Here is a 24379-nt window from a genome sequence, read left to right on the forward strand (position 1 = left end):
TCCATGAAGAAAAAGGGTGGTCTCCATGAAGGAGAAGAGCTCCAACCGACGGCGCTAGCTTCAAAAAACGCTGTCAATGCTGCCACCGAATGGAAAGTGGCTGGAACGCCATTGCCGACCGCCCCAAGTTATTGGAGCTGAACGGACCTCACCTAGACCAGCCAAGTTCTTCCCGGGAGCCAAAAACCCCCTCAGTCGGCTGGCAGAAAGGTCCTCTAGCCGAAAAACAGGGATAGCAATGAAAAATCCCCCAGCTGTCCGGGACTGGCCAGAAAGAAACGCCACCCCCCCGCCGAAATCTCTATCACACCGCCATTTTGCGCATGCTCAGATATATAATATAATATATAATATATAATCCCATAGAAATGTTGAGAAATGATCACAACATCCGAATTGAAGTTATTCGGCCAGGAGGAAAGGACTAAAATTTCTCCAAGCAGATGTGCAGGTCTAATCAGCTGTTACAAGTAGTCCTCAAGTTATGACCATTTGTTCAATGACTGTTCAAAGTTGCACCTCGAGGTACTGTACTTACAAGTTCTCAAAGTTCTGGTCATTGCAGCACCCTGGTCACATGACTAACTGGGTGCCAGGCTCACAATTACATCACAGTGAGTCAGTCACACTTTGCAATTTCTGACATTCCCTGCTGGCTTTTGGACATCGGAAGTTGCAATCACATGAGGTTGCTTAGCCATCTGTGCAGGTTTTGTTTAATGACAGCAACCAGGACTGCTGAAGTTGCCATTGCTAAGAGACATGGTCAAGAGACAGGGACTCCACACTTATTGGCGGAGTTCCATTTCCAATTGCCACTGTAATCTAAGGACTATATGAACAATATTAGAAATGCTTAGTTGCTCTTATTGATGCCTAAAGAGTTCCCTTTAGGGAATAACACCCATTATTGAATGCAAAGGTTCATATATTTTGCCACAACAAATATGTAGCTTTGGTTCATTTTCCTCAATAAATCAATGAAAATCAATATTGCTTTTTACTAATTTGTTTAATTGGGTTCTCAACTAGTTTTAGGACTTATATGGAAAACAGATCACATTTTAGGTCATATTTATGCAGAAACATTGAAAATTCAGAAGAATTTACAAACTTTTAAGCAACACTGTACAGTTGTAAATGTTTTGTACATTTGGAATAAAATAAAGTTTACTTTTTTTACTTCTCCTTTGAAACAAAATTGCTATTGATTTTTGATTACCGGACAGTGGGAAATTTCTTGGATTTGCAACAACCTAATAGGGACCAGTTGCAGGACTGGTCAGGCCTCTTACTATGATGTCCCAATCTGGAGGTAGGCAGCTACTTTGAACACATTCCCCAGTAGTAACTGATCATCCAACCTTCTTGTTATTCTCTCTCCTCTTCCGGGCTAATGTTTCTATTAGCATTGTACATGCTGCAAAAATGCTTTGGACTTTATGCTGGCTCAGCACCTCTGTGCTATTCAGTAAAATAACCTGGATTTATTCCTGACTTCTATGCTGCCCAAAGGCCTCTTCTTTAAATGAATCAACCTATATTAAACCATGCAACTTTTAAAGTAGCTGTGCTATTTTGCCCCTCAGGCTTGTGCAGAAAATTGGGTAGGGGTGGGGGGGGCAAAGAAAGCCAGGGAATTTTTATCAAAAGGAGACAAGTGCTGTGCTTAGATGAGAACCAAATCTTCTATATAATTTTTGAAGGCTAGCATTAATTTCCATAAATTCCCTTCACCCATTTATAAGACTGTCAACACCTGCATTTTGTTTCAAATTTGTTCCAAAGTGGTTTAGTAGTGAACTGAATTCTACCCTAAACCTGCCCAAATCCCCAGGACATTTCTGGTTTCTTCAATGATTGAAATAAAGAAATGAAAATGATCAGCAATGTGCAAATCCAGTTTGAGCGCTAATCCCCCCCCCATTCCACCATGCAATACAATAACACAAAGGAAACTCAACTTTATGCTCCCTGAATCCTGATCTGGTTTAAGGTTTTGGTAGGATCTCGTTATGTGTATCTGACTGCTTGACCTGGGGAAAAAGACCCGGGAGAGCAAAATACAGGCTTTTCTCATTGCCCAAAGTCCTTCTACAGTAGATCAGCCCCAAACCCAGAATGTCCTGACTCTGCCATGGCAAACCTCCTCATGGGCTCCTGCCAGAAGAGGCCTCTTTTGTGTTGCACAAGAAGTATCCCTTTGAATAGAGGCGTCAACATCTTCATCTGTTGGATCAGAAAAAGCCAAAGCGGCCATCGCTTGCTCAAACGCCTACTCTCAGCATGTAAAGGTGACAGGAACAGAAATGGGGGTGGCGAGACAGTCCAGAGCTGGCCCTGCACAAAGTGAAGGATTCCTGGAGGTGAGGAAACAACACCTCGCCTATATTTCAAGAAATGTTTGAGCGTGACAGTTTAATTGGAAAAAGACAAAAGAACAATATGAAACATATGATAGATATGACTCAAGTACCATACATTTTCCCCTCCTCTGTATCAACATTTTTACATGAACACAACAATTAGTCCAATTAATAGAGGGGCTTAAATATATTTAAATCATGTAAAATATTTTCAAAGTTGCTAAAAGGTACAATGCTTGGCCAATGAACAATACAGGAATATTTGTACACCTCGTTATACAAAGAGACAACAAATCAAGTCATCAGTCGTACAACAGCATTTCGTTTGGCCTTCTTGCCACACAAAAAGCCGGGCCCTGCAACCCTTTGCCCCTGCCAGACCTTGGAAAAAAAACCGTTTGCTCCCTCTTCTGAAAAAGTGAAGAGTCTATTTATTACGTCAATACGATTTTGTACTAACTAGTTCACCTTTAGTATTAGTTAAAATCATGCTGGTAACTTTTTATGCTCAGTTAAACATGTAAATGCATCAAATTAAAATTTCATGTTTTAAAAATGTCTGATACTAGAATGCCAGGATTTCAAGGGTCACGTTCACCATTCCTTTCACTTTCCATATGTGCCGGAGTGCATCTTGAAGGCAGACAGGCTGGCAGGCATTAGAAGTACCATCCTTGGAGATCCTGCAACTGGACATGACCTGGAGAATTTTGTGGGTTTACACCCAGAGTGATGACAAGTGCTGGATACCAAAGAACCAACGGTTAGAAATGAAAGTGACGGCAGCAGCATCAAGGGTGGCAACTTCTCGTGAAGAGAGATTTCCAAGCTCCCCAAAACACAGTTGCATGATTAATCAGAAGATCACAGTAATAATCCAGGCCCCACATGATCTGGGCTCGGCTACCTTAACTGGTCTAGGACGAAGCCAGCAATGCAAACTCCACTCATTTGCAGCAGAAGCCAACGTAATCAGTATCAGCAGAATGTGGGTGTGTGGGGGGGGTGTAGAAGCTCCACCAGAAGCACAAAAGCAAGCAAAGCAACCCTGAATTCCACTGGCTGGGCTTTTCCTCCTCCTCCTCCTCCTCCTCCCTTCTCCTCCTCAGAAGGAGAACTAGTTCGGCCCTGGAGCTGGAGGTGAGCCGGGCGTGGAAGAGTCCTCCGTCTGGGGGCACGTGGCACTCTAGCAGCAAAGGAGTGAGATGGGCACTGAGGGGCAGTCTCATTTTGCAGCATTCTGGTGATATCTGTGTCGCCAAACCTCTTGTATCTTTTTGCACCACTTATGAGCATTCCCACTTGGGTCCATCAGGTAGTATGTCCTGTTAGGCTGTAAGTAAAGAAGATTTAGCGCCTGTTCATTTCAGCAGCCAGTTAATATACTGCCAGCAGCACGTTTGGCTATAGGCACAAAGAACTCTATGCAAGCTTCTGCCCAGTGGGTCTTCCCCTTTACACGTCATCCAGTGTCCTAAGGCAAATGAACAGGGCCGCTCCTACTTTCTGCTGCCCCTAAAAGGAAATGGCTGCAGACGCCAAGCTCAGAGTTGCTGGCATTTTGGTCTATTTTGTTTCCCGATTAGGGATTTCTCACAGCTCCTGTTCTCAAAATAGCCTAAATGCCACCCCCCCACACATACACTTCAAAATTATTTGGATGAACATCCCAGCATAGAATTTGCAATTCAGGAAAACTCCCCTTGAACTGGCTGGGCAGGTTACTTACTGTGTGGACAAAAAAGGTCTTGAAGTTCTTTGCTTCTGGTCGGAGTTCCAGTGACCAAGGAATCTCGCCTTTCAGGACTTTGTTGACGGGATCAACATAGTACAGGTGTGGCCCTTCCGTAAGCAGCAGCTGTCGCCGGCGGGCAAACAGCCCCTGTGGAGAAGCACATCGCACTCAAAACCCATTAAAGGCTTTAAAAGCATGATCAGTACATAAAGTTCTATGGGATACTGTTTGGAACCTTAACTGTCTAGTTTCAGAAAATGAAGGCGTCACAAAAAGCGATTGTTATGCCACAACTACTATAACAAATCCCTTAAGTCGGAAAGCGAAACAATTCAATGCTTTCCAAAAAGCAGAGTTGAACATTAAAGCTTGATTTAGACTTGTCTGCAACTGTTACATTGTGAAGGGGCTGATGTTATAAGCATAGATGCGGATGGTTGTAGACGGGCCAATGCACACACCTCCCAAATCTCAACTGTAAGTTGTGTGATGCGCCTCCCGCATGATTAGTTGATCCAACTTCCTGTTGGACACATTGTTGTTTGAGTATCTCTATCCATAAAATTAACATTTACAGAAGTATAAATGCAATAGCCAGGCAACCATCTCCGAATGAGAGAGACAGACATTCCCTGACACAGAAGTCTAAATTGCCTTGCCAGAGTTCCCATCTCACCGGAAAAGCCCTAATTCTCTGCCCCCCGGCCAAGGGTCGCCTGTCTCCCAGATCAGGATGTTAACAGGGTCTGATGGGAGCAGTCATCCCAGGAAGCCACCAGCATGTCTTTTTCCCAGAAAGCCTTGGGAAGAGATGGAAAAGGAAACCCTAACCCGCTTCAGGATGGAAAGCCATGGCTGTTGCATGTTTGCCTAAATTACAGTTTATGACAGTTTTCATTTTAGTGCATTCCTTCTTTGTAAGTTGCTTTGGGCCTTCTTGAGTAGAACTGCATATAAACTGTGGCAAATGAGAAGAAATAAAATAAGAACCAATGACAATTGAATCCAAAGCTGCACACAGCCTTAAAAATGTTCTAAGTCAGGAACGGGGACATTTTTTGTCACCAGGGCTAGTCTTTATTGTTTTCTGTAGGCTACAGAATTAGGGTTAGGAGAACCCCACTACAATGTCATTAAACTAGAGCAGCACCAACATTTTTGACCAGGCATGGATAGTAATCAATGGATAGGTTCCCCTAACACAGATGCTCCAGCTGTCCCTCTTCTTATAAGCCAACAGCCCATCCATCGCCCAGGATATCTGCAGTTGTCATGCTCTGGTTCCCTTCAATTTAAAATGCCATTATTTGGGCTGTGCCTTCTCTGCTGCTGCTCCTACCCTCTGAAATGCCATCCTCCTAGATGCCTTTTGAGTCTCAGCCCTGCTTTGCTATGGAAGGCAATGACAACACGGCATTTTAAACAGGACATGAGCCAAAGTGTTTTGGGATCCTGAGAGGTGAGCGAAGAGCACTTTTTTTTAATGTTCTTCCTTTAGAGTTAACTTTTTGCACCTCCTACACTTTTCCTGTTTTCACTATTATAAGCTTCCTTGATTCTCTCGGATTTGGAGGCTGTATGTCCAATTAATGATGATGATGATAATGATGATGAGAGGCTACATAGTCAGCCAGATTTTTAGACTGACTTTTATTCATCTATCAACTCTTCCCCAAGAACTGAGATAGGTAGTTGCCGTTGTTTGATGGCGTTCAAAGATTTCGTCGCAGGATGTAAGCTGTTCCAAGTAAAGCTGCCTTGTGCAATTGACTGACAGGATTTTGTCAATGCGGATGGAGTCCAAGTGGTGCGCCAGTTGTTTTGGTGCTTATTATTATTGGTACTATCCTTGCTTTCTTTTGCCACAGCTGTTCTATTTGAAACTCTTTGAATTTTGTAATTTTTCCCCAGTTCTTTCTGTTCTGTTTTGGTATTACAGTTCATTTATTATTCCATTTACCCAAGAACCTAAGTGCAACCAAAACACTGTTTATATGGCTAGTAATCCACTTCTTTTACAGTACCTGTAGTCATTAACAATGCCTCTTCCTAAACAATTTGCCTATCAAAAGGTCAACCCAAGAATCTGAATATGCAACTAAGGCAGCTTTGGGGAGATTGTTTTCTTTGCCTCCCAAATGCACCAGTGGCATTTTTCAAAGATTTGCTCGTCTACCACTCATTAGACTGTCAGAAGCAGCCAAAGCAAAGACATCCTTGGGCCTGCAGTTACAATGTGAGCATTCAGAGCACAATTTCCAGAACAAGTGACCTACCGATCTTGTTCTAGAATGCTCCACATAAAAGGCCTGGGGGCTCCAGAGCCGCCTCCCACTGCTGCTGCAAAGAGGTTGGCTACAATGGCTAACTCTGGTCCAAGACTTCTAGAACTATCTTCCAGCAGGCAAGCAATTTACCTGCCATTATTCTATGGCCCTCACAATTCAATGCATTCCCATTTCCAGGAATTAAACCACAGCTACGGCGACCCTTGCTTAGTGTCCCCCCCCATGGCAGCCTTGTGGCAGAGAAACTGGAAGGTGTCCCCATATTTTGTCTCCCTGAATTAAATATTTTGGGGCAGCTGGATTCCACTTTTGTAACTTTGGGGGTTTCTAGTGCTGTGTTCCCAGAAGGCATGTCAAGCGACAGGACCAAGCAACTTACCTTTCTCTTGTCTACAGGCCCCATTTTCAGTATTAAATTGTTTTCTACAAACTGGTGCCTAAAGAGAAAACATCACAGCACATTATTCCATCATCCTATCTTTGAGCCACACCAACTTGCACCATGAGACAGCACAACTCCTCTGAGAACCAGAAGAGGAACATCATCCTTTGAGACCAATTTTCACATGCCAAGAAAAAACAGCCCTAATAACATCAACAAAGACCCAACATTTTGAGTCACAAATTGACTGGATTCTTAGAGTTAATTTAATTAAATTTTCTGAATCTATCTCTTACAAATCTGAGAATCTCCATCCTCATAATCAAGTAGGAATGTATGACTTCAAGAATAAGAATTTGATAGTTTTTTTACAATAACTTCTGAGAACCAAAGCTTCAAATCTGCTGTTACATTTCCACCAGCTTCTCCATTCTGAAAGCTTACAGCGCTTTAAAGAAGGAATGGGGAACTTGTGGCCCTCTGTAAATGGTCAGGAGACCACCACTTGCCATCTTCTGGATGGCTACAAGTTCCAGAGGAAGTTTCTTCTGCTTGCTAGAGTTTTATGCAATGTTGTTTAGTGATTTTAGACAACTCCTAAGAAGCCTTCTCTTGTCGCTGCACTTCAAGAATAGCAGCAGATGTTCTAAGCCCACTGAACTAAGTTTTCTCAGCTAGAGAAAATTCTTACAGTGTTCCAAGAAAATCTCTTCCATGTTGTCATATAGAAGCCCTTCTTCCTTCAATCTGAACAATTACTGTACTTCATTTCATGTTAGTCACATTCACCTTCTCATCTCCTTCTGGTTTGATCTTAAATTCTGTGGTTGTTTATTTTTAAGCCCGCCCCCATTCTTTACTCCTCTAAGACCCTCCTCTATGTTCAAGAGATTAAGGAATTCTATGGGACAATATTTTATTTATTAATCATTTTTTATGCTGCCCATCTCTGGGAGGTGACTCTGGGAGGTTTACAGTTTATAAATCAAATAGGTAAATAATTAAAATATATTAAAATATTAAAACTACACAGATTAAAAATTCAAACATTTTTTAAAAACTCAGCTCCGAGATCTCGAGACTTACCAAGGATTTCCACCAGCCTGCTTTGCCAACAGCAACCTTTTCTCCTCTTCTGAGAACTGGAGGTCCAGCTCAAAGGAATTGCTGTCCAGGTCATGGATGTATTGTTCTATGTTGTTTCCAGAAGTCTGCAAGGGACCCATTTCTGGGGAAGACAGTGACTGAGAAGAGGTTGAGGTGGAAACTTGCATGCAGCCAAACTGACTCAGAAGGTTGTCATACTACAAAATAAAAGCAAGCGCCATTTAGCACTTCGCTCTGAATATGGAGATACTGAGACAGATGATGACATGACAGGGCTTTCTGCCTTTATTCCAAAGGTGCCTTTTTAAAAAAAATGATAACTGAACTTTCTTGATTTTTCTTGAAGATGTTTTGCTTCTCCTCTGAGAAGCTTTTTCAGTTCTAACTAATGGAAGGATTTGCAGTCTTTTCAGTCAACCAGCCATTAACACTTGTCTTGCTGTGCTGCACTACCTATGCACAACAGGAGTAATGTCATCTACGCCGTGCAACATAGCGAGGCATGAGTACATTGGGGTGGGGGTAGAGAACCACTCCACAAAGGCATGGCTCAACACCAGAGAACTAATCATCAGGGCAGGATTCAGCAGTCCTGGAAAGAGGCACCAGCTTGGTCCTGCTGGCCCCTCTTGATTTGGCCATCCCTGAGGCTCAGACCCAGGACACCATGGTCCAGGATTCAGCTCAACTATAGTATAATCCCACCCAGAAATGTCTAGGTGATGGATTTCTTTTATACCCAAATCAAAATGTATTTTTCAATCCCTACGACTGACTCTCTTCAGGGATGCAAAGCCAGTCTCGGAGTATAGACAGACCAAAGTTAATGCTCCAGAGGCACAAAGAGCATCCTTCTCTGATGGGGATGATAGCGCAAACATGAAGGCTGTGAAGACGCAGTGGACACCCCAAAGCTGATCCAGGCGCATCACTCAACGGAGGAAATCAAGGTTTCTTGAAATCTGATTCACCTTCCTGTCACCCTTTGGCACTTACATTCCCATAGCAATCCTCATCGTCTTCAGACATGGCGGGCAAGTAGGCTGTGAGCTTGGGTGGGGTCTGATGATGCAAATTTTCCCAGGTGATGAAATCAAAGAACGGGTGGGCCCTCAGAGGTCCATAGCCTCCCATTTCTTCACATCCTAACCGTTTGGTAGCATCCAGAACCTGATTAAGAAATGACAGTTACTTTTTCCCTGAAACTGCTCAGCTTCCGATGACATTTTATTTGGGAAGGGTTCCTCCCAAAAACACACAGCCGGAGACTTGAAACTTGATCTTAACTCTTTCTACAGAGGATCAAAAGATCTATGTGGGTCTAAATTACAAACTGAGCCCCCCTGGAGTGCAGCCAGGGTGAACCAAGCCCCTTAGCATAGAAAAAAGGCTGCTCCGGCTCTCCATGCTTCAGTAACAACAGCTAAGACAATAGTAACAATTTAACACATTTTTATAGATTGTTATTATAAACTCAATCCCTGGGAAAATTTGACTGGGATGCATTATTCAAAATATAGTTCAATAAAATATTTTATATTTAGAATTAAATGACAGTTACATATTTAAAACAAGTCATTCTTTGAAAAAGGTTTTCCCAACTAGAACCTAGAACTTTTTAGAAAAAGAACCGTTGGTTGTGAGTTTGCTAACCATGGAGAACAAAGAGAAAGAGGGGAAAAACAAACGGATCTCAGTCTCTATTCGAATATGGTAACGATGTCCCTGGTTTATGTAACTTTCATTGTTTTTACCTGAAGAATATGCTAATTACACCTCTTGTGATCTTAAATTTCTCTCCTGGTTAGAGGAGAGGCTGAAAGGATCACCTGATGGCTTTTCTGACCCCATGTTCATTGGAGGGAGCAGAAAGCTCTCTGGGAAGGTCAGCAAAAGAAGACGATGCCAGAAGACATGTTACCAGAGCAGTGGAGGAAGACCCCAAAGAGCAGCCCAGGAGGAGGAGCAACTTCTTAGAGAGAGTGGGCAAGAAAGAATGCTGGAAGAACCAGGAAAAGTTTTGGTAACACATGAGATAGTTCTATTACTTAACAGCATCTTGGAGATCTTCTAACCCAACCCGCTGCTCAAGCAGGAGACCCTAGACCAGAGGTGGGGAGCTATGGCCCTTTTATGATTGTGGACTTCAATTCCCAGAATTCCTGAGCCAGCACGCACAACCTCTGAAGGCAAGCTGTCCCACTGATGAATTGTTCTGTCAGGAAATCCTACATAACAGAGCCCTACATCACAACTTTCATTGCCACAAGGGTCAACAAAAGCAAAATTCTCCACTGTTATGCTGCTCTCCTTGACACACAACAGACTCCCTAACTGAGCTGCTTGATCCTGTGGCTAGAGTGGCAGTAGTTCCCCAGATTTATGGTCCCGGGGGACATTGTCTTCCTTTGGGCCTGGAATTGGGGGCAGCTTGGAAATTCATGGACACCATAACAGCCCACAGACCACATGCACATTACTGAGGGCTTAACTCACAGAGGGACTCCATGCTACCTCTGATTTAGATCTCATAGCAGTAGCAATATGACCTGGAGTTGGAGGAGTTATAACACAGCTGGTAGAGCAGTAAGAACCGGGCCATGCCCATTGCTGCCTATATGCCACTGCATTCAGGACCTTCAAGGGCAGCTCTTTGTAGAGCACATTGCTGTAGTCCAATCCATATGTGATGAGGCATAATGCCATCTCTGTAAAATATTTGTCAAGGCCTTTCATGAAACCTTTATGGAGAAGATAGATAAACTTTACAGGACAGTGTAGTCCAATTGATTTGCAACTGGTTGAACAATCCCAACCAAAGTTCATGTAAACATTTCAGCATCAGTCCAGGAATTACTGAGTTCCATCCTTAGAGCTAACTCATTCATTATTTATAAACAATTCCGTGGCTGAATGGAAAGGAAGCTTATTTATTTATTTATCTGATTGATTGTTGTTGCCGTTGGCTGTCTGGGGAATTCTGGGAGCTGAAGTCCACACATCTTAAAGTTGCTGAAATTAAGAAACACTGGATTACTGAGTTTGTATTACAAGAGTTTTGAGGATGAACTTTTATAACTTTTAACAAAGCTCAAGGAATCCTATTTTACAGAGAGGAAGGATGTCCGAGACCTGGAAAGAGGCTAATATATCAGTAATACCTAAAGAAGATCAAGCTTGACTTTAGGAAGAAATTACAAACCAGTATCATTACTGAATAATGACTACAGTTGTTCACAACAATCCTAGCTGATAGAGTGAAAATAATTTTGCAGAATCTATTCATGAGGACCAGTAGGGGTTTTCATGTAAAAAACAGCTAAGGGACAATGTTACAACTGTTTTGTATATTCTTTTGAAGGGACTTTGTCTTTGTATATGACAGCTTCATTGAGACTATTCTGTGCTGAAAAATGGAAAGGTTCCATATCCCCCACAATGGAGGAATGGTTGGTGAAGATACTGGAACTTTTGGAGATGGCTAAATTTAACCCCTTTGATTAAAGAAAAAAAAATACATTTATGGCTGACAAGAAACTACTTACTGACTTTTTGTATGAAAGAGGGAAAAAAGCCCTTACGAATTACGGTTTAGGGAAAAAAATTAGATAGGAAAAAATTACCTTTTTATTAAATCATAAGAGAAAGAGATAACCTTCTAACCATACTTGTATTTGCTGCAAAGGAAACCAGAAGCTTCCTGTGGTTTTTTTTTCCTGCACTGTTGTCCTTTCTTCTTTATCTGTTTTCTTTATTCTGTCTTGTTTTTATGTGCTTTTTAAAGCTTTTGTATTTTAAAAAAGACAAAATGTTCTCTTGCCTCATTTCAGTTTCATAGCTTATACAGTTGCAACTTCTACATTTCAGTCATGCTTGGATGTTCTGTCAATTTCAAACTGGACTTGATCATGAAACTCATTCATCTCTTCTTCTGCATTGGGGTGAAGCATAAATTTGAAAGATTTGTCACATTAAAGGGCTGACTAAAAAGCAATTGAAATCACTGGTCATGGACTGCATGGTGTCCTTGCTAGGTTGTTCCTTCTTTCTTGTTCATATTCTGAGAATTAGGAGAGAAATGTGCTGGGATATTTAAGGGGACTGAAAAGTGAGGCCTCAGGGGACCAGTTCCACGTTTAGGCAATAATGATGTCTAGCTTACAAAAAGAAAAAAAAAGAAAAAAAATAATAGAAATCTATAGACTTCTAAAAGGCTGACATGTGCAAGAGGGGTGAACTGGTCTCTGCTGAAAACAAGAGCAGGGCAAGGATCAGCAGGGAGCCAAGCTGAGCACCTGGAGGAATTCTCTAAGCAGTGAAGCAGCTGACCCACAACGGGAGATATTCAAGTCAAGGCTGGAGGGCCACCTGGGATGGGTTGCTGGATTCCTGCACTGAACACGCATTTCCATTACAGATTCCTTAATGTCGGTTGTTTATCTAAAAAGGTTGCTGCGGATAACGAAGAACGCTCTACTTTCCACTGAAGACAACCTTGGTAGTCAAAATAACTAGATATTTATTTTCTACTTTTCTACTGTTTCCCTCACTGACAGCAGCATCTGGATCAGGGGTCTCCAACCTTGGCAAGTTTAAGACTGGTGGACTTCAACTCCCAGAATTCCCCAGCAAAGCTGGCTGGGGAATTCTGGAAGTCTGCCAGGCTTAAAGTTGCCAAGATTGGAGACCCCTGAAATAGAGGATCAATATATTTAAACAGGCCTTGCCTGCCAATAGCCTATTTTTATTAGCATCATTGAGAATCCTCTTTCATTATTGTTCTTAATAACAGTGATTATTTCATCATGACTCACTATAAAAAATAAGGAAGATGACTTTGTCCGAGATAGCAATAGCACTTAAAACTTATATACTGATTCGCAGTGCGTCAAAGCCCCTTTTAAGTCAGCCTCTTGCCCCAACAATCTGGGTCCTCATTTTACCAACCTGGGAAGGATGGAAGGCTGAGTCAACCTTGAGCCTGGTGAGCATCAAACTGCCAAACTGCTGGCAGTCAGCAGAATTAGCCTGCAGTACTGCATTCTAACCACTGCGCCACCCCAGCTCCTGCACAGCAAGAGTGATGAGTATGGAATTTGTGTATGTATTTAAAGGAATCCTTTGGGACAGGAATTACTGACACTAAGTGATTTGGTCATGTGACATCACTGTTTATGACTGAATCAATTAGTGCCAGCACTTTAGTGAGGACTGTGTGGTCATTAAACAAGGTTCACAACTCCAAATATCCTGCCAACTATCCCATTAAATTTTCTTGTGGGAAACCAGCAGAGAATGTTGGATATGACGTGACCACAGGGATGCTGCGACAGTTGGAACTCCCCCTAAGTGCCCCCACACGCACACTTAGCAGTGCTGCGAGTTCAAATGGTTACTGAATGAGTGGTTGTAACCTGAGGGTCACCTGTAAAAGGAGTATTTTTTTTCCTATCCTACCTGTAAACATTTAAGCCCTCCAGAACATCTCTGGAAAGGACCACAGTTGCTTTATCTACCCAAAAAAAACAGCTGTTTCTTCCCTTCCCCAAAGGCTTTCGATGGGCCAAAAAACCTGGTAGCCCAACAGTATCCTTCACTTCCCAGAGGTTTTCCCAGCCCAGCCAGTCTGGCTTTCCCTTCTCTCAGTATCTTTGGTAAGAAACTGATCTAATGTGGCTATACAATAAATAAAATAAAATAATAAAATAAAATAAAACCTGCAAAGTGCAGGCCCTGCTTATTCTCATGATTTAATCTCCACTTGGGTCCTCTATCCCAGATGTTCTTGCTTCCGCTTGACGGGCACCTTTTTATTAGGCTGGAGACGTTCGTTTTGCCATCTATCTCCAGTCTGGGCTTTTGCTCTTCAGGCATCCTTAAAGCAGCTCTACTCCTCCTAGGATACGAAAGAACCGCCCTTCCATACTACCCTGAAGCAAGCGGGAGCAACAGCCCGTTCAAAGGTGGAGGGAGGCAGATCAGCGAGAAGTACACTTTGGCACAGCTCCCCTCTCATCCAGCATGTCGTGCAACTGTGTCACTAAAGCCTTCCTGGCCTGTTCCAACTGCTCAGCAGGGGCAGTCCCGTAGGCCTGACCTTTTGCTCAAGCAAGAAGTCACTTTGGCTAGAGAGCAGCAGCTCCAGAGTGTAATAAGTCAATGAAGACTCAATCATCCAGGCGAAAAAATTATTTAATTATTTAAAGCATACTTTGGTCCGGTTGCCCTGACTGAACTTCTTAAAAAGTTCCTCCACCTTAGGGCAGACTTGCAAAAAAGAGCAAAGGATGGGCAGGCAGCCCAGGGCTTGAAAGAAAACAAAACCATAACAGATTGAGAATTATGGCCTTGATTTTAAGTTGTGAAAAAGCATTAAAAGGTGTGAAAAAAGACTTGCTGGAGAGGAAGCTCTGATGGTTATCAAACTCAAACCAGTGGGGGATGGGGACTTGGAGAACACACTTCAATGTTTTACATTTGTTTTTTTCTTTGGATAGTAAAGTTTATTTACCAGAAGCTTTTCTACAAGATCTTTTGCCTTGGGAAAGAACTTCTCTGGGAATTCATATTCCAGTTTGATTATCTTTTGAAATATGAGATATTCATTTCTGCAAAAAAAAAAGGCACATTAAAGTAAAATCCTAGGTAGCAAAGGAAGAAAACATATCATATCACACAAGTGGGCAATTTCTTCATCAGCAAGGAAATAGTCTCTGCTGGAAAATCTATGGTGAGGGTCAAGATATTATACTGCAGTGACCAGGCCAAAGTTGGTGCAAATCTCCATTGAATGCATCCAACTAGACACTGGCTTGAACCATACATTCTGCTTAAGCTATGGGTGAATCATTGTTTGTCTCCAGAAGTTAACCCACATTAAGTTGCACCTTGTGGCTTAATACAATATATCAAAACCATTGTGGTCCAAACACTATAGTTTGTTTCTTATAATTGTATGAAACCGACAACTGTAGCATTCAACAAATCACTCAGCAGATGTCAAGCCTTAAACAATGATTAGCCAAAAACAAACAAATTGGCAGGAGGAAGAGCGACACAGCTTCAGCTGTAACCATGGAGAGAGTGGCTAGAGTGTCTCTAAAAGGTCCACGAGGAAGTTCCCTTTTTTATTCCCATTCCGTGTCTCTTGAGGGAATCAGAGTCGAGACGGGCAAAAGCAAGGAATCTAGCTAGGGAGCCTTATGAAGCACAGACACAGCACTCTTTCCACAGTCAGAGATTCCAACCCCTCCCTGTTTCTCCTTTGCTTCCCATTACATGAGCATTCTCTTTCAAATCGTACTCAGGAAATCCTTTCTAAAAACTGGAAACTTGGTACAATTCAGGACATTGCCTTACCCAGCTCGGAATGGTGGTAACCCTGCTACAAGCTGGTACACGATGCAGCCCAGAGCCCAAAGATCAGAACTTCATCAGCAAGACGGACAAAGGGAAGAAACAAAGCACAGGAATTAATATGACATAAGCCACTTATTGTCATGTCTGCTTTCAACTGCCAAAACCACCAGATACAGGAAAACATTCTGCAGAGTTTCACCTACTACCCAAGGCGTTTCTGGCAAAGGAACTTTGACAACCCTTAGTCAAAATCCAGTCTTCGTGACCTTGCAAAAGAGGGTCAAACTGGGGCCCGTTTTGTCTCTGCGGGATGATGTTCCATAGGGAAGGACCCACCACAGAAAAGGCTCTTTTTCTTGGTCCCACTATATGAACTTCCTTAGGGGAAAGGACCCACAGCATTCTGTCTCCTCACTCTGGTGGGTCAGGTAGATGTGACCGGGAGAAGATGGTCCTTCACATCACCTGGTCCCAAGCCACGTGGGGCTTTAAAGGTGACAACCCGCACTTTGAATTAGAGCCAGAAGCAAATCGGCAGCCAAGAGAGAGAGAGAGGACATGTGTGCACATCTAGGCCAGCACAAAACCATGCAGGCCACTGCATTTTGAACCAACGGAAGCTTCCCCATACTTTTCAAGGGCAGCCCCATATACAGTGCATTGCAAGACACAAGATGACTAGGATGTGACTGACTGGGAGCAGAGATTGTTGGTTCAGGAAAGGGTATAAATGATATACAACAAAGGCCCTCGTGGCCATGACTGCCACCTGCTCTTCAAGCAGGAGTTCTGAGACCAGGAGAACCCCCGGATTACACATTGGGTTTCTCTGGGGCTGTGCCAACCCATCCAAGACCAAGTATGGCAATTCTCCATGGAACCCAGAGCCATCCCATCATACCAGGGTTCAGTTTCAGCCCATTGCTCCCCATCCATCCCTTAACTGCCTCCAAGCACTGTGAGAGAGAAGTCACAGCATCACTTAGCTCACCATGGGTTGAGATACAGAGCTGGGCATCATTAGCATGTTGATGATATCTCAGCCCCTGGTGACGGATGATCTCACCCAGCGGCTTCACGTAGATATTAAACAAAAGTGGAGGAAGTACTGAGCCAGACCTCTCACTTCCAATCAACACTGACTGAGAGCGGCCACAGAAGAAGTGAAGCAGGACAACACAAAGCCCTATTCCATTCCAGAAGGATACTGATGGTATCGACGGCTGCCAGGAGGTCAGGCAGAGCCAGGAGGGATGCACTGCCCCATCCTGCTTCCACCAGAGATCATCCAGAAGCACAACCGATGCGGTTTCTGTCCCATAACAGGCCTGAATCCTGACTGGTCTAGATAATTCATTTTATCCAGGAATCTTTGTATATGAGTTCTTTCGAAGCATAGCTTTTTCAAAGTACTTACAACACTGTAAGGTTATCATTTAAATTTTAAACTAAAAACAACAGCTAATAGACTATGTATATAGAAGTAGAAAACATTATTGAAAAAAAACTTTTGTTCTTTCCAAATAAGTTCTGTTTCGAAGAGATATAAGTTAGTAAGAAGATGAAGAGTATTTTAGCTGTAAATATTAAGAAACTTAGTTTAATTTAGCTGTGCTTTGAAATATAGTATTCATCCTTTATTGAGACTTCACTAAAAAAATATTGCCTAGTAGGAAAAAAGAATAAATAATTATTGTCTCATATCTGGGCAGAGCAAACGTTGTTTTGGAATGTTCTATTGAACAAATGTTTATGAGTTTAAAAACTCTCAATAAATTTGACAGTTTTTAGGATCCTTTTTAATCACCTGGACACCCCCCCCATGTCAAAATTTAACTGTCAACAAAGACAATGCAAAAAGCTTGGAGAATAGAGGTAAGAGCGCAAAGTCATCTCCTTAATGAAGCTCAAAAGAAAGCATAAAAGTATTTAAACGCATATGCCAAGCTCACCTTTTGCAGGCAGATTTTTCTGTTAATAACTCTGGAGACACGTACTGTGCTGTCCCTACAAAGGAGTTTGCTCGTGCTGAAAGAAGAAATACAGAAGTAAGGGAGGGCACTTCTCAAGGCAGTGCGACTATTTCAGGGAATGAAAGATAAATGACACACACCTTGTTTACTATCTGCAGACAATATTTTTGCTGTCCCAAAGTCCGTAATCTGAATATGCATCTCACCATTTAACAAGATGTTCTCTGGTTTCAGATCCCTAAAAAAAAGCAAAATGGTTATATGAATTGATCATCTATTCCTCCCCAAGGAAATGTTTAGCTCTACATGCAATGTCCAGCGTTGAAAGTGATATAAAAAAAGGGCTTTATACTATTGCAGTAGCATCAGAAAGATCACATTAGTAAGATGCAAACCAGAAAAGATTTAGTAGGCACTGAGGGCCTAGAGCTCAAACGCTTTTAACAGTAAATTCCATTTTAAAAACTCTTACTGCAGGATAAAAAGAAACCAAACACTGGAAAAAGGTACTGTTGTACATGTTTGAAAATAACTTGAAGTATTATTTATTTATGATATGAAAAACATGTTGCTGCTTTAAAGAATCCTCTCATTAAATATAATGCAACCTTTCTTCTTGTTTTGTTTGTGCCTTCTAGGCAGTGTTGCCTCCTGCATTTGACTGAATTACGAAACAACACTTAGGACTTGATGTTGGAAAAGTACTTTCAAATGTTGCAGAATATAGAACATCTTCAGGGATTTGGGCCAGGAATTTATTCTGGGATCCTGCAAAATACATCCCTCCTGCAACATGGTGGCAAAATCTCTGCACCACACAACCTCTGACACCTCACTTACTGCAGAGTCCTGCATCTTCTGCTGTATATGGAAGAATCTGGTCTATGTTTGATAATATTCGTACCAAATCAAGAAAAAAACTGATCTGTGAAAGGGTAGAAAAGCTTGTTTCAATCTGTGCAAACCTCAAGTTTTTAGAATTCCATGAGAAAAATGACAAGAAGAAGAAGAAACGGAAAATGATAGCAGTAGATCAGAAAATGAGATCGAATAAACTGCATGTATATGTTATGCCTTCTTCTGTTTCTTTTTTTTAAAAGCACCACTCAAAAGGTAAAACTTCTGTGGAGCTTAAATATTGAGGTGGACCATAACTTTATTTGCTATTAGTGCTAAGGGGCAACTCTGATTATTATTTTTTATATTGATGGTTTCTTGCTTTGTTGTTGTTTCTTTGTTATTGTTGCCTTTGAGGGAAAAGGGGGTGGTTACTTGTTTTACTGCAAGCATAATACCTTTATGCTTTTGCATTTCATGTAATTTGTAAAACTACTCCACACTGAACTTTTCTTTCAATTTTTCCCCAAAAAAACCCAGGGGAAAAAACAGGTTTTTTTCTCATGGCTTCAAAATTTTCGGAAATTTTACCCCTCTACTCTGGAGTCTTTGGTGCTCTCTGAGCTTGGTTGTTTTCTTGCAGACGTTTCATGACCCCAACCAGGATCGTCAGTGCTAGTGCTAATTTCTGGATAGTCTTCAAGGGCAGCCCCATGTCAAGAAAGTTGCAATGATCCATCTAGGAGTGCCACTGAATCATAGCTTCATAAAGTTCACGTGTCTTACAGAAATACATGAAATTTGAATTAACCTCAGCTTTTTTTGTTTCATTTATTTCATAGACAAAGTCATCCATCAGAGAATTTAGGGAACAGGGAAGAGTTATTATGAGATGGCAGAAAAGGAAGGGAGGGAGGAAGGAAGGGATTCACAAGAAAAAGTTAAGACAAAAAACCTGAACTGTGAATGTGGCCAATTACATGAAATGTCCTTGTCTACCGTATCTGTAATTCAGGGCAGAGCTATCTCCCCAGAGGACTAAGGGTACAGGGATAAACCCAGCATCCTGCAAGTTCCATATTGACTGCAGCCACACAAGCACTTTGGGCATGGGACAAATAAGAGTGAGACAAAGCCTTTAGGTACATGTTTCCTTCCTTGCAGTGGGCAAGCAGAAAAGGCCAAAGAGATCAGTCTTCAAGAAAGCCAAGGCAATGCAGAGACCCCTTCAATATTTTTGCCCCACTCAGCTTCAGAAGCATGGATGTTCCTGGTGGCAAAGGTGATGCTGAAGAGAAAGTTCAAAGCCTCAACCAGCAGTGGCTGGAAAGGTGGCTCCCATAGGCCTTTTGCTTATACAGTCACACGATAGAGAAATAACCCACAACAGGCAAATGAATCAGGAGGTGCATCAATTCAAAATACATTACCTATGGATAATTCCCTTTCCATGCAAGTACTCTAATGCAGCCACAATTTCAGCAGTATAAAACCTCGTACATGTCTCATCAAATGAACCAATCTTTCGGATATATTTTAGAAGCTCTCCATTTTTAGCATAACTGAGACCAAAATCTGAACGCCAAGTTAAGGATTATTTCTACTGGGTGATTATTTCTACTGGGTGATCTAGACAACACAAGCATCTATTTGGAGACAAGGCTAAAGAGAAAGCCATGAGATTGGAAAGCGGACAGCCCAGGGGACACAACTGGTAGAGAGGAAAGATTTTTACTGGTCTTTAAGGCTCTTTCCTTGAGTTAGGTTTCTAAACTAGGTATTCATTAGAGCTACTCCTCGATTTAGAACCATAGCTGGCCCCGGAATTCCATTGTAAGTCACTGAGGTCATTAAGTAAAGTCAGATTCAAATTTTAGGACAATTTTTACAGTGGTTGTTAAGCAAATTATGTAATCATTAAGAAAATCAAATGGTCACTAAGCAAACCCAGCTTCCCCAATGGGCATTTTTTCATGGAAATCAAGGTCACATATACAAATCATGTGACCATAGAAGGGTGCAACTGGTTGTAAATATGAGCTCTTGCCTGGCGGTTGAATGGCAATCCCATGACTATGGGTTGATTTGACAGTTTGTAAGTCACTATTATAGGGACGTGGTGGCTCAGGGGCTAAGACGCTGAGCTAGTCGATCGAAAGGTTGGCAGTTCAGTGGTTCAAATCCCTAGTGCTGCCGTGTAACGGGTGAGCTCCCGTTCCTTGTCCCAGCTTCTGCCAACTTAGTAGTTCAAAATCACATAAAAAATGCAAGTAGAAAAAATAGGGACCACCTTTGGTGAGAAGGTAACAGTGTTTTGTGCGACTTTGGCGTTGAGCCATGCCGGCCACATGACCCCGGAGACGTCTTCGGACAGCGCTGGCTCTTTGGCTTTGAAACGGAGATGAGCAGCACCCCCTAGAGTAGGGAACAATTAGCACGTATGTGCGAGGGGAACCTTTACCTTTACCTTTAAGTCACTATTTGCAAGGCTTTTGTAACTCTGAACCATGGTTACACGGTCGTATGTTGAACGATATATGAAGCAGGTATTTTAGTTTTTTAATGTTCTCCATGACAGAACTGGTGCCCTCCTTTTTCTGCAACTCAGTCAGAGGCGGCTCCAAAATCTTAGGATGCCCATCCTGCTCTTGAAACCATCCAGAAGCTGAGGAGATTCAGCATTCAGCGCACACACTTGGAATTCCAGTTCAGTTTCAACCAGAGACACCCTTCCATTTTTGCCCACAATTTTTACTGCCAATTCAAACACAGGAAAGGATACAGAGCTTTTCTTCATCTTGAAATGTGAAGTAGAGCTTCACAAAGAACGGGTGATCCAGGCGGGACATCACATCTCTCTCCCTGGTCACGTAGGGGACCTTATTCTCTTTGATGATATGACGCTTCTCTAGAATTTTAACTTTTAAACAACAGACAAATTACTAGACATTTGGACCTCGATCAATGAACCCCACTCTCTCTCTCTGTTTTGACCAAGTACAATAGTCACACCTTACAGCAATAGCAGATGTGACTTACAGCAGGGGTCTCCAACCTTGGCCACTTTAAGCCTGGCAGACTTCCAGAATTCCCTAGCCAGCTTTGCTGGGGAATTCTGGGCGTTGAAATCCGCCAGGCTTAAAGTGGCCAAGGTTGGAGACCCCTGACTTAGAGGGTCATCAACAAAATACAACCCAAGAAGCAAGTGATACTCACTGGCATATTCTCGGGAAGTGGTCAATTCTCTGGCCAGGACCACCTGTTTTTAAGGGAAAGAGAAACCGTTACATTCGGAGCATGTGACAAGCACTTGCTGGCAAGACTGGCATATACATTCTTGTAGAGCCAGGTGTTCTCTATCTGGACACTGTCATAATCAGGGCCGACAAAAGGGGTTAAGCACACTAAGGCCTTGCTGAAGTTTGCTTGGTGAGGTTTAGCATCTAGAGGGCATCAGTAGTGCAAGCCTGACATGCCATGCTTACAAAATGAGTATGGAAAAGTATCAGGTTAATTCAGCCAGTTGCTCCCCATTGTAAGTCCTACTCAGACTGCTCAGCCATTCTTACCAAGTGTTTCTTTGTATTTTTTGCTCAGAGAGACAAGATCCACAATCTTATAGGGATTTGTGGCAATCAATCTGAAGAAAATGCAACGCTTTGGGGAGGAAAAATAGGAATGGGAAGCAAGGGAGAAAACCAAAATCTGTCTAATGTGGTGAAGATCAGGCGCTCAATGACCTAAGCAGACTTGTCACCAAGCGCAAAGGCTAGGAGAAAAGCGACAGCAGCAGCAGCAGCAGCACACCTGATCTGGCCCTGGGCCTTAGCACTGACAAGGAGCTGCCGCAGATACTCACTGTGGAAAAAGATCCTTCCCCGAGAATCTTCCCAAACTTAAAGTCCTCTGGGCGTTTCTTTCGAGGCTGTGGAGGCTGTTGCAAGGTGCTCTCCATATTCAGTTCCTGTCTGCTGCCACAGGCAGCAGCAACAGGTTGAAGGCTGGAATCCACCTGGTTCCTCACCATTGATGGAGATGAGCAGGAACATAAAACCACACTGGACTGGATAGGAACAGCATCATACTGCAAAGTAGAAAGCACACTCAATGTTGTGGCCCTTAATCGATCAACCGTCATAAGACAAAAATGGCCAGATCATGAAACCTTGCAGGTGCTTACTGTCATTTTGCACAAGCTCCCATGGCCTAAATGGGAACAGCTCAAGTCAGAGGCGATCTCATAGCATCCTGCCTAGTTTTGGACCCTGAAATGTCCTTCTCTTGCTTAGGGTTCAAGTGGGGCACCCGGTGTCGTCCCTCATCTTCATCCCATTTTTTCATCCTCTGCCAATGGAAACTCTGCTTTCTATAGGATACTGAGCACTCTTCTCATTCTTCCCATCACCCATCTCCTTCCACTTATGATTGTAACTTTGTTGGTTGTATCCTTATGATTTATATTGATATTGTTTCCTGATTGCTTATTTGTTCCCTACGACTTAAGTGTTGCACCTTATGATTCTTGAGGAATGTGTCTTTTCTTTTATGTATGCTGAGAGCATATGCACCAAGACAAATTCCTTGTGTGTCCAATCACACTTGGCCAATAAAAAATTCTATTCTATTCTATAAAAAAAAAGGGGTGGTGGTGGTTCCAGAGACTCAGCATTTTGCTATGAGACCATCAGAATCAAAGAATGTTTCCATGTAATCATCAGAAATTAAACTTTTTTACTTTATCTCCTTTATCAAAATGACCTAACCTGATAAGTGAATCCTGCTCTCACTTTAGTGCCCTAAGATTTTATGGAAGAGATCTCCCTGGAGCTATGCTCCTTGAAAAGAGAACCAGACGGATGCCCTCATGGAGCTTCATTTGAAAAGCTGCTGGAACAAAAAGTCCCCAAAGATTCCCCTCAAGGAATAACCACTCCCACTCACGAATTCTCTCCAAACACGCCCAGTGCAGTTTGCTGCTCCTCACTTCCAAAAGATCAGTCAGCAACCCTCCCAGCTTGGTAGCCCAGAAAAAAGCCCAAATTGCTTCCTGTCTGTGTGAAAATTTTGTGAGCAGGACCTGCAGGGATTGGCACCTTCTTTTAGCTGCCCATGAGCAGCAAGAGGGGCAAATTCGATCTTCGTTCCATCTTGGGTTTGGTTCTGATTTGGATCCTGGCAGAGTAGTACTTGACTAGTACTAAGTAGTCGACTAGTACCGTACTAAGTGTTGCACTAAACCTGAAAGATATTACTCTCTACTTAATATTGTATATACATACATAAATACACATACACCTAGACATACATAGACATTAAGAAGAGAGAGTCAACCTATTTTCCAAACCACCTGAAAGCAAGTCAAAAAACAATGGATGGAAACTAACCAAGGAGAGAAGCAACCTGGAACTAAGGAGAAATTTCATGACAGAACAATTAACCAAAGGAAGTGCTTCCCTCCAGAAGTTGTGGATGCTCCATCGCTGGAAGTTTTTAAGAAGAGATTGGACAAACATTTGTCTGAAATGGTTTCCTGCCTGAGCAGGGGGTGGACTAGAAAACCTCCAAGGTCCCTTACAACTCTGTTATCCTGTGTGCGCGCACACACACACATGGTGGTAGCTTGGTACTCATTGTTAATTGGTTCCTGGAGTTGTGATGAATTTTTCCCCATAAAAAATAATGTAGTGAGTCAGAAGGCAGTCGACAGTGACAAGTTTTAGCTTCTGCGTTGAGTACCAAACAAACGATGAATACCGGGGCAAAATTTTTGTGTCAAAATTATTGTGTACCAAATTTGAGGAGTTTCAAAGCAGTTGAGTCCCAAGGTACCACTGTACATATATACCGTACATACATATGCAATAATTGCTTTATTTTTAAAATACTTTCTCTTAATTCTTCTGTCAAATTGCCATATCTTTTTCTGATCATCTTCTTTTCTGGGCTTTTGCGTCACCTCTCAGAATTATTTACTATATTTCAGCAAACGGATGGCCTTTCCTGCCAAGACAAATCCAGAGAGCCTGGAAACCGTAAAAACAGCCCACAACCCTCATTATCCTGCAAAATCTGCAGCACTTCATAGACAAGCAGAAAGCCGCAGCTAAAACACACTATTGACCTCAGCCCACAGGAGACTTCAGAATTTGACATGTCTTGGATTTTCCAGGAGAAGGGCAATCTGGCAAGTCTCACCGCCTCCATGCGTAGCTGCTTTCTTCCCTGTCCTCACTGCAGTGGAATCACACTTGAAATAGAGCTTGGGTTCAGCCCTGCAGTGTAGGCCAGCTCATTCACAAAGTGTGTGAGCCAGAAGAGTCACAGAGATGTCT

At 42.4% G+C, this 24379-nt stretch overlaps 1 protein-coding gene across 1 annotated transcript in view; it reads right to left on the bottom strand.

Annotated features, from left to right (window-relative positions):
* Positions 1-993: 993 nt before the first annotated feature.
* PDPK1 (3-phosphoinositide dependent protein kinase 1) overlaps positions 994-24379 on the bottom strand; it is a 37947-nt gene continuing 14561 nt past the window's right edge. Inside the window, exons 2-14 of the mRNA XM_058157272.1 lie at positions 21907-22131; positions 21264-21306; positions 20830-20967; positions 19478-19622; positions 17351-17448; positions 17190-17265; positions 15238-15306; positions 14390-14486; positions 8875-9048; positions 7858-8075; positions 6769-6826; positions 4096-4248; positions 994-3699 (exon numbers count right to left, since the gene is read on the bottom strand). Of these exons, the coding sequence (XP_058013255.1) occupies positions 3592-3699; positions 4096-4248; positions 6769-6826; positions 7858-8075; positions 8875-9048; positions 14390-14486; positions 15238-15306; positions 17190-17265; positions 17351-17448; positions 19478-19622; positions 20830-20967; positions 21264-21306; positions 21907-22131 (1602 nt within the window). The 3' untranslated portion in view covers positions 994-3591. The remainder of the gene's footprint in view (positions 3700-4095; positions 4249-6768; positions 6827-7857; positions 8076-8874; positions 9049-14389; positions 14487-15237; positions 15307-17189; positions 17266-17350; positions 17449-19477; positions 19623-20829; positions 20968-21263; positions 21307-21906; positions 22132-24379) is intronic.

This window comes from Ahaetulla prasina, chromosome 14, assembly GCF_028640845.1.
Source record: "Ahaetulla prasina isolate Xishuangbanna chromosome 14, ASM2864084v1, whole genome shotgun sequence".
Lineage (NCBI taxonomy): Eukaryota > Metazoa > Chordata > Lepidosauria > Squamata > Colubridae > Ahaetulla > Ahaetulla prasina.